Raw genomic sequence first — 16838 nt, forward strand, 5'->3', positions numbered from 1 at the left:
TTTATTAAGAGGTGAATGAAGGAATGTGCTGGCATAATTGTTAACAAATAGTAAACAAAACTGATATTTATCTATCATCTCTTCCGACTCTTGTCACGCCTTCGATTCTTTCTTATCTCGACGAAAAAAAACCCTACTGCCAAAAAAAAAAAACAAAAACAAAAAAACTCTGTATTCTCCGATCTCTGGCGAGAAGATAAATCTGTGTTTCTGAGCTTCCTTCACCATATCTCCTCGCTTCGTTACGGTACGCTCCTCTCATGTTTTTGTTTCGATCCCTTCGATTCAGTATGCGTCAAACTGATTTGCTTTCTTTGAAATTTGATTCGTCGTCTCTGTCTCTCTGTTTAGTTTCCGATTTCATTTTTAGGATTCGTATGATTTAGCCTCGTCAGTTTTGTTGGAATAGATATGTTCTGATTTGTGTTGAATTGGGAGGTTCCTTTTTTGAACAAAAAAAAAAGAAAAAAAAGAAAAAGGGAGGTTCCTTTGGAATTGGATGGCTTTGATTGGTGATTGATGTTTCAATTTCTACTTGTTTAGTTTCCCTTGATCCGATTGATTTATCTTGTGAAACTTTTGATACATGAGAAGACTATAGAAGTGCCGTAATTGGATTGAAAACTCTCTGGGGTGTGTTGTTACAGAAAGATTGATCTATAAGTGCTGTGATTTGTTTTTGTTCATGTAAATTTCACTAATTTTGGTTTTCTCTTCTTTCTTTTGTTGGCAGATTTGGTTAAAATCATTGTTCTCTCATCAACTGTTTTCTTGGCTGTAATTTGGAGTTTTCTCTGTCTCATCAATGTGGTCGTGCTCTACTACGGCTTTACACAATCATTAGGCTTTTAAGTTCTTTCTAAGTAATGCTCATTTTCTCTTCCCTGTCTATGGCTTTATCTGCGATCCTTCGAAAGCTTAGTGTCTTCGGCCCTGGTTTGAATCCTTCTTTCCCTTACTGCATCGCCAATCACTCATCTGCCTCCCGTTAAATTGAGTTGCTCTGTTTCAACTGAATTACATTACTAGTCTGCTTTCTTACGGTGTCTTAGTCTGAATAGTGGTGTTGCAAATCATCCTTAGCCTGGCCCTGAAGTAGTACCTTCTTTAGACATTCTTGGATGAGAGAGGTTTACACCAATATCATGTAAATCTGTCCCCTCATAGAATAAGTTTATACTGCTGGCTGAGTTCTTTTGGAATTCCCGTTTTGATTAGTTTCTACCCGAGTCTCTTAGTCCTACATAGATCCGTATCCTACTTTCGAAGCTTGTTCTTGTTTAGCTAGCTGTAGCTCAGACCCAAAAATGCTCGAAGAACAGCCGGCTGCATTCTCTCTCAGGCGTAATTCATTTAGACGCCGATCTCCCAGATCAAATGTCGATGACAGAGGCTGGAATCCGCTCCACATCAAAGCCAGAAAAGGCGATCTGAAATCCGTGAAACAGCTTCTCGACCAAGGGATGGATGTGAACGCTCTAGCATGGGGACCGAAATCAAAAGGTGTGAGTGCGCTTCACCTTGCAGCTGAGGGAGGTCACATAGAAGTCATGGATTTGCTCCTTGAACGTGGGGCCAACATCGATGCCAAAACATGGGGCTCGTGCGGGTGGACCCCTCTCCACGCTGCGGCCAAAGAGCGGAAGAGAGAAGCGGTCAAGTTTCTGGTGGAGAATGGTGCCTTCTTAGCAGATGATATAAGTGATACAAGGTTTAATCCGCCGGTGCATTACTGTCACGGGCTTGAATGGGCGTACGAGGAAATGAAGAAGCTTAACAGCGAGTCTTCTTCATCTGGTGGAGACACATCTTCCAGTTCTGAGAACTGAACTTCTTGTTGTTTCTTGGTGTGTTTTGTTTTTCTCTCTAGTTGAGACACTTGTCAGAAATGTTATGGTTTTGTGTTTGATCTTATAAATGAAACATTGAAACTGCGGAGCCTTGTCTTACAATAATGTAATCTTCTTTTGTGTGTTATCTTCAGTTTGCGAACTTTACTTATCAGACTTTTTTATTTTAAGCTTGGTTGGATCAACCAATTATGAGTTAACCGGAAATTATCTCATCAGTATCACTGAGGCTGAAAATTATCGGTTAGTTTTATTCAGGTAAATTAAAAATTTTGACGATGCGAAGTTGAATCTTAGTTTTATTGGTGAATCATATTAACCTGAGTGTTAAAGATTCAACTTCGAGAGCTTAAAGTGTCATTTGTGTCTTACGACATGTTTAACTAATTGGGGAAACAAATTACTTCTACATTCTTATAATTAAGTTTCTTCTGTAAGTAACAATTGGGGAAACAAAACGAGTGAGCTTATTATAATTTTTTACACAGAAGATTTGACAAGAAAAATCCGGGTCGCCACCAGACCCGTCGGTGAGAAGCGGGTTAGAACACACGTATTCGGTTTACGAATCTGATATTAGGCAGAGAAAAATAAAAATGTCTTTTTTTTTTTAATTTCGCTCTCTTCTTAGATCCGTTTTTCCTCTTTTTCCCACTTTGGGCTGTTTAAGCAAAAAAAAAAAAAAAAAAAACCATGGCTTCTCGCTGTGAGCTACTTCTGATCTGTGTGTTCTCACTCTTGTTTGCTCTTGCTCACTCCAAGACGTTGAAGCGAGATGGTAAGTTCTGCTTTGTATCACCGTCTGGTTTTGTATATCTATGGATCGAGATCTTTCTTTGATTGATTGATTGATATTTTAAATCTTCACGTATTTGGAAGATACCCATTATCAAGATTTGTTCTATCTCTTATCAGTTTCATGATTTAGCACGAAAGTTCGATTCTTTTCTCTGTTTCTAATCCAAGCTGAGCTCAAATTTAGAGAGAATTATGTGTGAACAATGATTGGATCTGATGAGATTTGTGTTAGCTTCATGGTGTAGTTAGATACTACTGTATCTTATATAAGCTCATCCTCAACGTTGATCTGTGTTTCATCCTCTGCACAGTGAAAGCTTTGAATGAAATCAAAGCCTCTTTGGGATGGAGAGTGGTGTATTCATGGGTCGGTGATGATCCTTGTGGAGATGGAGACCTTCCACCTTGGTCTGGTGTCACCTGTTCTACACAAGGAGACTATAGGGTTGTCACTGAATTGTATGTTCTTGTTTCTTCTCACCTCTGTGTTTTCTTCTGTATCATCAACCTGATTTGCTTCTATGAACTAATTTACCTGATCTGTCTGATTTTGCAGAGAAGTTTATGCCGTTTCGATTGTTGGACCTTTCCCCATTGCAGTAACTAATCTTTTGGATTTGACTAGACTGTAAGTTACTTTCTAAAACCTTTGAAATGAGTGATTAGGTAGATCTATGTAACAACTCTTTGAAATAGCTATCTGCGACCTAGTTTTGTGATTGTTGTGCATTGCCTAGGAATTCTTTAGTGCGTTACTGTTTGAGAGGGTAAAATTGAAGATGGTTTTTTTTTTGTTTGGTTTTTCAGGGATCTACATAACAACAAGTTGACTGGTCCAATCCCTCCACAAATTGGAAGACTGAAACGGCTGAAAGTACTGTATGTTCCTTGTGCTCTTACGAATAGATTGTTAATTTACTGTCTTTTTCATTTTATCTCAATACACTGCTCTGGGAAACAGTATCCAATTTTCTTCAGAAACACAGCTTTGAACTGTGAAATTCTGTGACAGGATTGTGTTAGTTGTATCATCATATCATGCTCATGTTCCCAAATACTTCACCTAACCATTCACTCTGTTTCTTACCTTTAGAAACTTGAGGTGGAATAAACTACAAGATGTGATTCCCCCAGAGATTGGAGAGCTGAAGAGACTAACCCATTTGTGAGTACCTTTGTGTTTCTTTCGTAGCTTCTATTGGTTATCCATCTGTATCCATATTAATCATGATTACTTTTGTATCTTAAAGGTACTTGAGCTTCAATAGCTTCAAGGGAGAAATTCCTAAGGAACTGGCTGCTCTTCCCGAGCTTCGGTATCTATATCTTCAAGAAAACCGTCTCATTGGTAGAATCCCTGCAGAACTAGGCACGCTGCAAAATCTCCGCCACCTGTAAACACCAAATGCCATATTCTACGTAAAGTTTGTGTCTTTTATTATTACTTTCCTTTGCCTTTACTGAGACCTGGTTTGGTGTGTGTCCAATTATTTTCCAGAGATGTTGGTAACAACCATCTGGTTGGGACTATACGGGAGCTCATCCGTTTTGATGGAAGTTTCCCATCTCTTCGCAACTTGTAAGCATCCCTTCAGGATCCTCCCTTGGGGTTCTCTCTTTCATTTTGATCTAACATATTATATATACAACGAGTTCTCTTTTTAAAATCTCGATTCTTTAGGTACTTGAATAATAACTATTTGAGTGGAGGGATCCCTGCTCAACTATCAAATCTGACAAACTTAGAGATTGTGTAAGCATTCTACACTGCTCAATAACTGAAAATTTATTCTCCAAGTCATCTGCAGTAAACTGTGTTGGGAGGTCTCTGATCTCCGTTTAATTTGTTTTGCAGGTACCTGTCCTACAACAAATTCATAGGAAACATTCCTTTTGCAATTGCTCATATTCCCAAACTGACTTACTTGTAAGTCATTGTGATAGAATTGCTGATCTTTCTCGTTGTCTCTGATTTGTTTACTATCTAAGAGGAAACATGCATTCTCATGGGATCATGATTGTTGATGAAACTAGGTACCTTGATCACAACCAATTTAGCGGGAGAATCCCAGATGCATTCTACAAGCACCCATTCCTCAAAGAAATGTGAGTTCTCACCCAATTTTCCTATGGTACAACAAAGCTTTACGCAGACAAAACATTATAAGAATTTGAACAATGTAAAACACTTGTGTGAAATGTTGAAGTTTTTCTTACTTAAATATCCACTCTGACAATGATTTGATGTTGCAGGTACATTGAAGGCAACATGTTCAAGGCAGGCGTGAACCCAATTGGTACCCACAAAGTTCTAGAAGTTTCTGATGCCGATTTTGCCGTGTGATCGGATAGAAGAATCTAGAAGGTTCTCGAGAAAACGTGTCAGAGAACTACCTAGAAATGGTTCCAATTTAGTCCTCTCCACTACTATTATCTTTGTATGGTCTTTTGATTTTTGAAAGTGAAAAGAAAGCAAGACTACAAGTTTTTATCTCTATATTGTATAGTTAGACACATTCCACTAATCTATATTTCTCCTTAATCAAATGATTAGATTGGAATAATACAATAGAAGTCATTAGATAATACATACAATTGCTAAGAAATTTACAGTCTCTTCTTTATTTTCCTTTTTCTTTTGGGACGAATAGTGTTCTTCAATGTTTGAATTTTACCAATAAAAATTCTCTTCAAGAACAGGCAAGAGCATCAAAGGTAGGCAACACTATGAATGAGATCGACAACGGGTTGACATAAACCGGAGATTTCACGCCGTGCCGGGCTGGTTTAAGGTCTGGGATATCTCCCGTGGCTGTAGGTACCAACGGGTTACCGTTCAAGAGCATTATCTTGCTGCGCAAAACACCATCTTGTGGACTCAAGTGATACTCTTCTCTGTTCAAATATCCATCAGAAGCTTTGTTTCCGACCCAAGAAACCTTGCTCTTGATTGTTTCCAACAAGGATTTCCTCTTCATCGATTCTGCTTGCAAAACAACCTTCACGCCATTGCTGACTCCGACCGTAAATGTTGTTTGCTTACTCAGATTAATCAGAAGAAGCGTTATACCCGTCTGAAATGATAGATAGATTCAGCAGTTACAAAACCAAACTAGAGGATGATATAAGGACAGAGAGATATACACTCACTCTTCCCTTGGAGCAATGAACGTAGGCTCGTAGATACTCCGAGGCATTTGTCTGAACGTCTAGAACGCCTTTACCCATCAAACGATGCCAAAGAAGTGCGCTGGTCAAATTTTGCGAGATCAAGAAGTTTATGTTATGACTTGCCTATAGTAATTATGTTGGTTTAGGAGTTGTGGTTTATGGTTTATGTACTTGCCTGTAGTAATCTGGATTGGGAACAAACGTTTCCTTTTCGAGCAGACCGTAGAAACCTCCGACCAAAGCTTGTCTGCAGTATACTTTGGTATTATGCTTGGCGGACATACCGAGCTGATCTAAGTACCTTAGGATCAGAGTTCGTTTTGTCAGTTAGAACCGAGAAAACATGGAATGTGAAAATTTTGGTTATCTTACCAGAAGCTGTTAATGAATGTCTCTGAAACCTGACGGCCACCGCTGTTAAAGGCTCCACCGGCTTCTCCAACCCAAGCAGCAGCCCAAGGTCCATGTTCTTGGATTGTTTGGTTAACATTCGCGAATGTTCCTGAGATCCCGCTCAAGTAATTTGGATCTAGTATCCTATTCACTAGCTTAGGATCATTCCCTGCAACACTCTGTTAAATATAAAACTCATCATTGTGTAGTAATGCTACAAAGATTGATTTATTTTCTTATGCAGACCTGGACCAAGATTGTATATATGATGAGTCAGGATATCAAGAACACCGGGTCCAGAGAGCCGAAGAAGCTCTGAGTACCATTTTTCTTCATAGAATCCACCTGGAGCTACAACCAAAGGTTTGGTCTGAGAATCCTTGTAAACGTTATTGATTACATCTTTCAGTACAATCAAGTCTTTCCCATAAAGCTCTACACTCACGCTAGCACCAATCCCTCTTCCACTAAGCTCATTACCTAGTCAAGAAGAAGAAAGAAAGAACACTAACGTGAGGATCCCACATCAGAAGTGTGAAGGGACAAACACTAATTGGTTTTGGAGTTGTTGTAAGCACATAGCCAAGAGACTGAGCAGAGGGAAGAAAAGAGAGATGTAGCAGTTTTATTTACCAAACTCCCACGAGTCTATAGCATAACCCTTTGAGACTGTGTAGTTCATGAAATCCTGAGTGTTAATATGATCCCAATCTCCTCCCCACGCGTTTCCGCCGAGTTTATCTCTCCCATACAGAGCGTTCAAACCGAACGTCACAATAGCTCTGCGGATTTATAGTTAAGAATTAGTTCATTGTGGGATAGGCCACATAGAACCACCATATATAGTAAGGAAGGATGACATGCTTACCCGGTTGCGTTGAAGAAATGGTTAAGTTCGTCCCAGCGATTCATATACAAACATCCTTTAGAGAATCCGAACAAACCGTCGTCAGTCTTCTTGAACTGAGTGCAAGGAGTCTTCAGGTCTCCTACGTCGTAAATCACTTGATCTTGCAAGGAGCCACCTATTCTTATCCTCAACGTCCTAAAAGCTAAAAACAGTCAGAAGATATCAGTGAATAAAAGTCTTAAGAGAATCAAATATCGGTTTGTGTGATAGAGGTCACAAACCTTGAATAGCTTTAGCAAGAAGAGGAGATGATAAGTTCTGTGATCATTCAAAAGATTAAAGAAAGAAGAGTTTACTTTTTTAGCCAAAAGATGAAGTGATTAATTTTTAAGGGGTCAAAAAGCTCAAAGGTGTTTTTATATATATACCACATTGATGAGAGAGGCGTAACCCCAAGGACACTGATCGTAGTTGCATTTTTCAGGTGGCCACCAATCAAGCGTTGCGCAGACAAAATTATCATCGGTCTCAGCGATTCGACGTGCACCGTCTATAACCATGATGGCTCGTTCCATGTTGGCGCTAGCAAAAGTAACGAGAAGTAGAAGAAGCATATAACTCCAGAGCACAACGTTGTAGCCCATTTTATTGGTTTGTTTGAGCCTCAGGCTTTGATTATGTTTTGATCTGTAAGAGAAACCAGTAGGAACCAGTTGAGAAATGGTAACGAAGTACTGTTACAAGAAAATGGAAAAATATAGCCAAGATAAAATACAGAAGAGGAAGATGCCAAAGGAAACCGGAAATTATTATGGAAAGTTCCTTGAGAAGTACTTGGAGGCTAAGGATCTAGAAATCATAATGATCAAAGAAGATATTCTAAATATATTATAGAGATTTGTATATATATATATATTGTATGATTCCATTATATTGTATGATTCTATATGTTAATTCATTCCCTATATAAATGTATCTCTATACTCTATTAATTCTTCCATAACTAAACTCTCATCACATTCTATATCATTAAACTCATTCAAATTTTAGAGTTGAAAAGTAAACATTTGTTAGAGTTTGAAATTTGCATGTTATATGTGATATACTTCACCGTGAATTAGCAAAATTTGATTGTTAATATTGGTATATTTCTTAATGACTACTACAGTAAGATTTAGCCAATACTTAATTAATTACATTAAGATTAGTCAAAATGTTGTTGTCAGGACTCACTCAGAGGCACGCATGGCAAAGAGCATTACTTTAGTTGACCTTTTTTGGTGATATAATCATTACTAATATTTAATTTTTAATAAAGAAATAGTCTCTGAAACTTTATAAGAATTTTTTTATTTCTGGGTTTGGAATAAGACAAAACACAAAACGCAAGTTAGTCTCTCAATGAAGACGATGGCACAAGTCAATATCAAGTCAACCACGTAATTTTCTAACTTTTAATCTATTAGTTAACCTTCATCATCATAATTAAATCAGTTTCATGTAGTCTCTAGATATAATAAAAAAAAAATCTGGAGCTTGAAAGAGAGATACTGTATGGTTAATTTGATTGAGATATACATATAGAGCAAAATCAAACTAAACTCAGAATAGAAACTGACCTTTAGAATCCAGCATCCATGTAGAGAAACAAAAAGCCAAGTCTGAAGTTAAAAAAAAAAAAAAAAAAAAAAAAAAAAAAAAAAATCGAGACTTTGATTAGTGGCTGGGGGAACTCAAAAGCAGAGAGAGAGGGGGAGATGTTTTTTTGTTCTTGGCGTTGGCAACACTTCATTAGAGAGAGTCTCTCTAATTATCGTATCTTCTTCTTTAAAGTTCGTTTAATAATAAAATCGTGATCGGTCTGGTTAAACCGTTTCTACCAAAACCGAAAGTGTACCAGATTTTAATTTAGTGCGAATTAATAGATACCGGTTACAAGTTTATAACAGTGCCAAACAAAAAGAAAACAGAGCAGAAACGAACCACATACAACAAGTCAACAACAAAACGTTACATAGTTTGAAAGTTTGAAACCACCCAAATCAAGATCAAGGAGATAAGTAGGAGCCTGTGGCTGTGGGTGGAAGGTATCTTTGAGCAGCTCTTGAGAGAGGATCCAGTCTACACCGGTCTACATGATCTTTATATCCACCACACATCCAACGCCCAGAGGTGGAGGGATCTAATCGAAGTTCCAAGGACCAATGACTTGGTTACATTACACGCCCCATAATAAAAATAAATAAACTAGCTAATACTTAATTACGATTGATCACCGTAGACGTTTTCTACATGCTCTCCCGGTCCCGGCCCGACCCAAGTTATTGATGTTGAAGACAAAACCTGAAGTTTTAAGACTTGTGGTAAGTTAATCATTCAGTCATTTACAGATTATCACATATTATAAGATATTGGATTATTAATTGAAGACGTAATAAAAACTAATTTTTTGGCCAAATCGCCAAATTATATCTTGTTATGGCATCTTTTTGGCCGCCACATTATGTATTTTTAAAAAATTCTCCTTCTGATCATTTATAGATTGATGTTACAGGATACTCCCTTTGTATCATAAAAAGGTAATCCTGCATTTTATTCTTAAAATCAAACAACTAACTAAGTTTTTTACTTTTATAATAAAAAATTAAATATATGCATGCATTTGAACGACAAGTGTGAGAAAAATATCAGTAAATGAGTATTAAAAGAATATAAAACAAAAGTAATTAATAATAATACAACATTTATTATTTTTCTTAATCTTGGTGCTAATCCTAAAAAATCAACTATTAGGATACAGAGGGAGTATATTTTTGTTCTCCAATTATTGATTTTGTAGATAAACAAGCTAAAATGATTTTTTCTACTCTATGCTTTTTTCCCACATGACATTTATCTAGTGTTTTCTATTTTCTCTATCTAGTAAAAAATAACTATAAAATAATTTATGATTAAAATTTAAATTTTTTCGTAATATGTGTGATAATGTCAAAAATATCAATATATTAGGAACAGAAGGAGTATTATTGTTCCTGGGTCAACAACACCTTGATCTTATATTTTTCAATAAATCATACAATAATCTAAAGATTAAGTTTTTTTTTGTCCACAAAAAGAAAACAAAAGAAAATGAAAAAAAAAAGACCAAGTTAATGTCAAAAGAAAAATACAAAAAAAAAATGAATTAAAGTCAGATACAAGTTTGTAAAAGCACAAAATCATGAACTTATATATATTTGTGCTTTAACTTGAAAATATCCGCCGTTCGTTGTAGGGTTAATCACAGTTATGAGAATTAGCAGTGATTTCTTTTCCTTTCTTTTCTTTAACAAATATTAATTTATATGAAATTGTCAAATATCCTTTGTGCCAAAAAAAAAAAAAATTATATTTACCTTTCACCGAAAACACTTATATGCTAAGAAAGAGATCTACTTTTTTAGAAATATTCATGCATTTTTCCAATTATTTTTATGGGAGAATACTGTGTATATAGAGAGATTAATGATAATTTCAAATAACACTGATTCGTTTTTGGTAGCATCAAATCTAAGTAAATTAGAAACTAGAATTTTTTTTTTTCGTCAAATTAGAAACTAGATAAATATAAGAAAACATTAAATAATAAATCGAGCCAAAAGTAACGTAAATAAAATAAGAGAGACAATATATAAAAAAATCAGACATCTCCCTCTCTCTCTCACAAGACTTTGTGCACAAGAAGAAGATTTCTTCCCTCTCCTCTCTGGTTTTGGTTGTGTTTTATGCGTGTTTCCTTTTTCCTAACAATCAAATCTCTCTACCCTTTTCTCTTCTTTCTTCTTTATTTGTTTCCAACTTAACAAAAACTTCAAGCAAGCTTCTTTCTCTCATATATATACATTACACAAAATTTCTCTCATTATTCCGATTTCTTGGTCTTCTTCTTTCTTCTGCAGTTGTAATTTTCTGAGAATAATAAAGTAAGGAAGGAAGCAAATCTAAAGGTATCAATTTCTCTAGATTTCTTGATTTCTTTTGATATACGTTTTGTTTAGGTTTTGAATTTGAAACTGTTTGGTAGGGTTTTTAATTAAACGTGTGGAGTAGTTATTGCGTTACTACTGTAGAATTAGGTCATTGTCCGATCAGAATTCAAAACTTTTAATTGTTTTGTATACATACACAAGAAGTGATTAATTTTCGTAATGCGTCATGATCAAGTTTCAATTTTGTGGTTTAGGTAATGATGTGATTGATTATGATGATCAAACGATGAAAAAAATCGCATATATTAATTTGATTGAGACTCTTGGAGGTCAACATATGTTCTCCTTCTTTGAATTAGTAGACTGTTGAGTCATCTAAATTGGTAGATTTTTATTTTTCTAGAGATTTGGTTCTTTATGATGTCAAATTCCACAATCTGATCAGAATAGGTAATAGGGCACAAAGTATCCCTTTTGTTCATCTGAATATGTTCTGTGTGATTTTTTGCCTGTTTCTCTTCGTCTGTTCATAATCAATCATTCTTACATTTGATTTGATCTTTTTTTTTTTGGTACTGCTCTCGGTTTCCTGAACAGGTTTTGTTTGACAATGGCTGAGGAGAATACTTCAGAGGTCAAAGAGATTGGGAATTCTTGGGATACAAATACTCCGGATATGTCTGAAGAGGTTTCTGTGGAAACGTTACATGTAACGGATGTGGGGAATGTGGAAGATGTTGCATCTGTAATATCCAAGGATCAAGAAGAAATTATACCAGTGATCAATGAAGTAACTAAGCCACAAGGTGCTACTATGAGACGCTACTCGACTGGAACAATAGGCACACGACCAAGTAAACCGCAGGTTCAGTCTCGTTATCGTGGGAACCATCGTGTGAGTTCGATTCATGATTTATGTAAACATGGGAAGAGGTTTGATCATCAAGATGATGCTGTGAAACCGTGGAAGATGGTTAGGATAAAGAGTGTTGAAGGCTCAGATGATGTGATCAAAGTTGAGACTTCAAGTTTGACAAGGAAGTCGTTGGGAAGTGTGAGTAGGCAGATTCCTGGTACCAAACCTGAGAGTTCTGTGGCTGCAAAAAGAGATACATTGGCTGTGAAAAGAAAACCATGTGCTTCTGGGAATTCAGAATCTAGCTCCAAAGATGGTAGTGACCTTGCGAGATCAGTTGATGGTTCGAGCGTTAAAAGCAGTGATAGAGCTCGGAGAAATAAAGAAACCGAGAGTACTCTGAGTGGTGGTTCATCTTCTGTTGTTAAAAAGGTTCCTGGCTTGAGAAATGAGAAGTCGAATGCTGCTATGGTGAAGGTTTCAAAGGTCAGTGGCGCTGGAAGTTCTAAGGTTTCTGCTCCAAAGAATATGGAGAAGGCAAAGACACAGGCAGTTAACAGTGAAGATGTAAAAGAGAAGACTGTGTGTGTTGTTGAGTCTAGCGTCAAAGGTGTTCAGAGTGAGAAGAAAACCATGGGAAGTGGAAATAAAAGCTTGACTACTCCTAAACGTGGTTCTAGTCCTACTAAACAGATTCCTGGCACGATCAGTACTGGTTTGATTACTAAGAAAAAAGAAACTGGTTCTGCAGACCTTAAAGCAAATCCAAAAACAGAGAAGAAGATTAGGGTTAAGAAGACAGGAGTAAAGGTGACTCTAGCTCAACAGCTGACTTTCAAGAAAGGAAAGGTTCTTGAGCCTAAATCCGAAGATTCTTCTCCTAAATGGACCAAGTTCAAAAAGAGGGTTGTGCAGGAGCTGAAAACACAAACCGAAGGAAAGAAGAAGAGTCTTAAAGATAAAAGATTGGGTGTTGAGACGAAGAACGAATCTTGTGAAAGTAGTAAACGTGAGAAGGTTGTTCTGAGGCATCGGAAAGTAGAAGGGAAGAAGAAAATGGTGACATTGTTTAACAATGTGATTGAAGAGACAGTGAATAAGCTCATAAAGGTGAGGAAGAACAAAGTGAAAGCTCTCATAGGTGCTTTTGAAACTGTTATCTCTCTTCAGGACACTTATAAGACATCTCACAAAAAGTCAAACCAAGGCCACAACATCTGCGTCTAAGGTTAGACCTTTGGTTTCCGAAGAGTGAAAGAAAGAAGACAAATTTTTCTATTTGTGCATAATGATCTATTAACATTCAATACTAAAAAGAGAACAGGTATTTTTATTTTAGAGAGACAGAATAATATTCTTGTTACTGTCCTAAAAATAGCAAAAGAGTTTATTATGCACTTTGACCATTATTGATATTGATATCAGACGATGATGAAGTTGTAAAGCTTTCAAGTTTATATTTTTGCAAGTCTTTTTTTCTGCATACTCAAAACAGTTTTTTACAATCACGATACAACAAATCTTACAAGAAGTATATAGCTAGACTAATCTCTTTTCTCGTGATTCAAAGAACTTGAAGGCATGCCGGTATTTACCTTTGTAGTCTGATCAGACTGTTGTCTATAGATCGCTGCAGCCATTTTATTGTAGAGATCCATATTCATTGTCTGCATCATCATAGCCACAACAACAGTGAGCTCAAGATTTGTATAGCCTTTCTCGGAAACAGTACTTAAAGAAGGTTTTACCTGTGCGAAAAAGGCGCTGTAAGGATCAGTTAAACCGGTTGAAGAACCGTTGGTGCAGTCTCTGTTAGCCATAGTAGGGACCATCAATGGTGGAGGAGGAGGAGGAGGAGGAGGAACTAAACCTCCGTAAGAATTTCCACCGCCTCCCATTCCCATTCGTGCCATTGTTGCAAGCAACGACATCTGGAACTGTTGCTGTTGTTGTTGTTGTTGTTGTTGCTGCTGTTGCTGTTGCTGTTGGATGCTGAGAACTGATTGTGGTGGAGGTAGTTGTGGAATCATCATCTGTTGTGGCAAATTGGCTCTTAGGCTCATAAACTGAACTTGTGCTTGTAGCTGTTTCAGGTGTTCGATTACGTCATCCAAGATTGATACTTTATCCGCCTGAAATATCCATATAACTCATAGAAACTGTTTTAGACATAGAAAAATTCTTAAACTTTAAAAGTAGTTTCTTCTAGGATATAGATTTACCTTACTTGCAGTAGGAAGCAGCTTCTGAAGTGTTCTCATCCTCTGGTTTATCCTATCACGCCGTCTCTGCATCAAACTAAGTGTCAGTATTGCTTTTCTAGAAAAGTTGTGTAATTGTTTTATTACCCTTTCAGATTCGTTGTGAATAGCTGCTGCTCGTCCCCTTCGTCCATTAGATCTCCCTGCGTCTCCTCTTGTCTCTTGTTCATCTCCTTCAGTATCTTGAGTTTCCTGTATATATATAATCCTCTTTTGGTTAATCCTTTAGTCATCTTTCCAAAAAAAACTTTTTGATAGTTCTTACCGATCCAGAGCGGACGTAGTCTCTGTCGCTGGTTCTAGCTGTCTTCAAACTCCGACCAGATTCAAAAGACGCCCAAGATATATTGGTACCACTCGCACTTGCAGTCACGCTGTGACCAACTCTATGGCTTTCTTCTTGAACAGCAAACCAACGGTCCATTTCTTGGGGATAACCGCGTTTTCTTGAACAAGATCCGTCTTTGCTCTCGTGATTGTGGTTTGGACCATTTGGACTCTGCAGCTGCAGCTTGCTTGGCTGCTGTAGAGCCGCTTGATGAACCACAGACTCCAAAGTCTCAAACCCATTGAGACTTTGGGACCATATAGGGTCATTCGAGGTGGTTGGTTCGACTTCTTCGCCTAGACCATGAACGGTTAATTGCCCATTTTCCCATGTGAGCTCTTTCACTCCGTAATTCGACCTGAGTCACCAAAAAAGAAAATTGTTTTTGTGTTAAGAGAGAAAGAGAGAGAGAGAGAGAGAGAGAGTAAGAGACAGAAGTCTCTTTTTGGTAGAAACAAATACAGATGAGAGTTCTTTATCAGAAACAGAGAGGTGTACATGTGTTACTTAGACCGCACGTTTGCAAAGAATAAACTGACAATAAGCTTTTTTTTTTTTTTTATGTTCTTCCCTTTTTGGCTCTTCTTCTTCTCTCCTTCTTCTTTGCTTGAAAATGTTGCAATCTTGTTTCTTCTTTGTTTGCAAACTCTCCACAATCACAGCGACAACTCATGCATTGTATCTGTCTTTGATCCATATTGATGTTATAATAAAGAGCCTCACTCTCTCTCTCTCTTCTTGTCTCCTCCCTCTCTAAAAATGGTCCCTGCAAAACGTCAAATGGTTTTTATGTGGACGGAGCACATATGTGTGGCAAAGGATTGTTTGTGTTTTGCCCCTCAAGTCCAGAATCCTCTCTCTATTGCCAAAAAAACATACTAATAATTAAGGGCATTTACGTCATTTTAGTTTCAACCGACTCACATTGAAATCTCTCCATTGCATGCATTGACTACTCGGAAGAAAGCAAAGCGTGTGATTCACCGATTTAGAAACAGACGCATTTCTAATAATAGATTTTCGTTATTAGTGTAGAAAAAAAATGTCAGTTTCATCGTTATAATATAAACGAAGTTGAAATATATAGGTCTCAAATACATATACATAGAGACGCATTAAAAAATAGAAAACAAGATACATATTTATTGGAGTAAACACGTTAGAATCCGAAACTATAGTATGGTATTCGAATGTCAAAAATGAGAGTGAGATGTGAGGTTGATGCATCCACTAGATATTTGATGCAAGTTGCGAGGAATAAATCAATATGTTCTCACTTCTCGGATTTTGACCACATATATCAATAACAATAGATTCTATTTCCGGTTTCTAAGTCGTATTATATTTTCCAATTTTTGATTTCTTGGCAATTCTTGTTTCTATTGTTATTTAAAATAGTCTTATATACTTTGAAAAATAGAGCTTCACTTATTTAATTTCGAATATAGGACCTCATGTGCATCGGTCTAAAAATTACCTGATAATAATACCTAGCTGTCTAGGTAGTTTTGTAAATAGGTAAAAACAGTGGCGGACGCACGTTGACCGTGGGTGTGGCACGTGCCCCACTCTATTTTTTTATTTTCCTTGAATAAATAGTATAATATTTATTTATATACCCTCTAATTTAATTATTAATCTTATTAGTGCCCCATACTAAATATTTGTCTGTATCCGCCCCTGGGTAAAAATGGATTGATCTGTCTCAACTTTTTTTCAATCATTGGGTTAAGTGTACTTGTGTATCAGACTGGCTACAACCTAGTTGAGACTTGAGAGGCTTATAAGCCTTTGTGGTGGTACAAGTTGATATGAATGAAATATATGATGTTGAGTACAAAAGAAAAAAAGAAAAAGAATATATACATATGAAAATTATAAAGTCTAGTGAAATGGATAAATACGAGATCACCCTTTTGCAATGAGAGATTTCCCAATCATTTGATGTCACATCAGAATCTTAAGTGATTTCACCCACCCGCTCGAGCTATACGGCCGACAGCTTCAAACTGATGTAGAAGTTCTCACACGTGGATATATATTATTGGATGGTTATTTGGGACCCAATATTGTTTATCTGTGAAGTTCATCAGCCAATCAAGTTCTCGCATTAGATTCTTGACAGCGAATCCTAACGCTCCTCAGAGTTTATCTGTTCAATAATAATCTTTTTTTTTCTTTTTCTTTTTGATGTTCAAAGTCTCTAGTACTATATGAATTAGATTCATTGTTCTTTTTATATTTGAATGTGTGGAGATTATGGGTTTTAGCAAAGTTCGTAACCTGTCGTCCTGCAAAAGAGCAAAAGTATCCATGTGTTACGTTTCTTTCATTTCAAGCTTCTATATGTCTTGAGTCTGTCA

General features: G+C 36.8%; 4 protein-coding genes and 1 pseudogene across 7 annotated transcripts; 3 read left to right on the forward strand and 2 right to left on the reverse strand.

The window, feature by feature from the left end:
• The first annotated feature begins 26 nt into the window (after positions 1-26).
• Positions 27-1977, forward strand: LOC104762234 (phytochrome-interacting ankyrin-repeat protein 2). Its single transcript, XM_010485486.3, has 2 exons — positions 27-247; positions 734-1977. The coding sequence occupies exon 2, from the start codon at positions 1308-1310 to the stop codon at positions 1827-1829; it is 522 nt and encodes a 173-aa protein (XP_010483788.1). The 5' UTR covers positions 27-247; positions 734-1307; the 3' UTR covers positions 1830-1977.
• A 254-nt stretch (positions 1978-2231) lies between these two features.
• On the forward strand, positions 2232-5254 carry LOC104762237 (uncharacterized). The gene is made up of 11 exons (XM_010485488.3): positions 2232-2628; positions 2960-3107; positions 3205-3276; positions 3456-3527; positions 3742-3813; positions 3899-4042; positions 4147-4227; positions 4330-4401; positions 4504-4575; positions 4683-4754; positions 4902-5254. The coding sequence occupies exons 1-11, from the start codon at positions 2544-2546 to the stop codon at positions 4990-4992; spliced, it is 981 nt and encodes a 326-aa protein (XP_010483790.1). The 5' UTR covers positions 2232-2543; the 3' UTR covers positions 4993-5254.
• On the reverse strand, positions 5180-8898 carry LOC104762235 (heparanase-like protein 2). 2 transcript variants are annotated; one of them, XR_015588301.1, is made up of 10 exons: positions 8682-8874; positions 7491-7749; positions 7344-7380; positions 7081-7264; positions 6846-6994; positions 6459-6692; positions 6192-6391; positions 5995-6120; positions 5799-5898; positions 5180-5722 (listed from the first exon to the last, which is right to left on the reverse strand). XR_015588301.1 is itself a non-coding variant. In XM_010485487.3 (10 exons), exons 2-10 carry the CDS (start codon positions 7704-7706, stop codon positions 5339-5341), a joined length of 1620 nt encoding a protein of 539 aa, XP_010483789.2. In that variant the 5' UTR covers positions 7707-7749; positions 8682-8898; the 3' UTR covers positions 5180-5338. The 2 variants fall into 2 exon arrangements, 1 of the variants encoding a protein (XP_010483789.2); XM_010485487.3 differs by having other exon boundaries at positions 6192-6381; positions 8682-8898.
• A 2012-nt stretch (positions 8899-10910) lies between these two features.
• LOC104762239 (uncharacterized) lies at positions 10911-13371 on the forward strand (annotated as a pseudogene). Its single transcript, XR_015588302.1, has 2 exons — positions 10911-11048; positions 11628-13371. The product of XR_015588302.1 is annotated as an uncharacterized LOC104762239 (transcript).
• LOC104762238 (transcription factor PIF7) lies at positions 13346-15591 on the reverse strand. 2 transcript variants are annotated; one of them, XR_015588303.1, is made up of 7 exons: positions 15400-15591; positions 14974-15241; positions 14413-14833; positions 14235-14339; positions 14114-14174; positions 13635-14018; positions 13346-13553 (listed from the first exon to the last, which is right to left on the reverse strand). XR_015588303.1 is itself a non-coding variant. In XM_010485489.3 (7 exons), coding segments are annotated over exons 2-7 (1101 nt in total). In that variant the 5' UTR covers positions 14976-15241; positions 15400-15591; the 3' UTR covers positions 13346-13430. The 2 variants fall into 2 exon arrangements, 1 of the variants encoding a protein (XP_010483791.2); XM_010485489.3 differs by having other exon boundaries at positions 14109-14174.
• Positions 15592-16838: the final 1247 nt, after the last annotated feature.

The sequence above is a fragment of the Camelina sativa genome, chromosome 18, assembly GCF_030686135.1.
Source record: "Camelina sativa cultivar CO46 ecotype springtype chromosome 18, ASM3068613v1".
Lineage (NCBI taxonomy): Eukaryota > Viridiplantae > Streptophyta > Magnoliopsida > Brassicales > Brassicaceae > Camelina > Camelina sativa.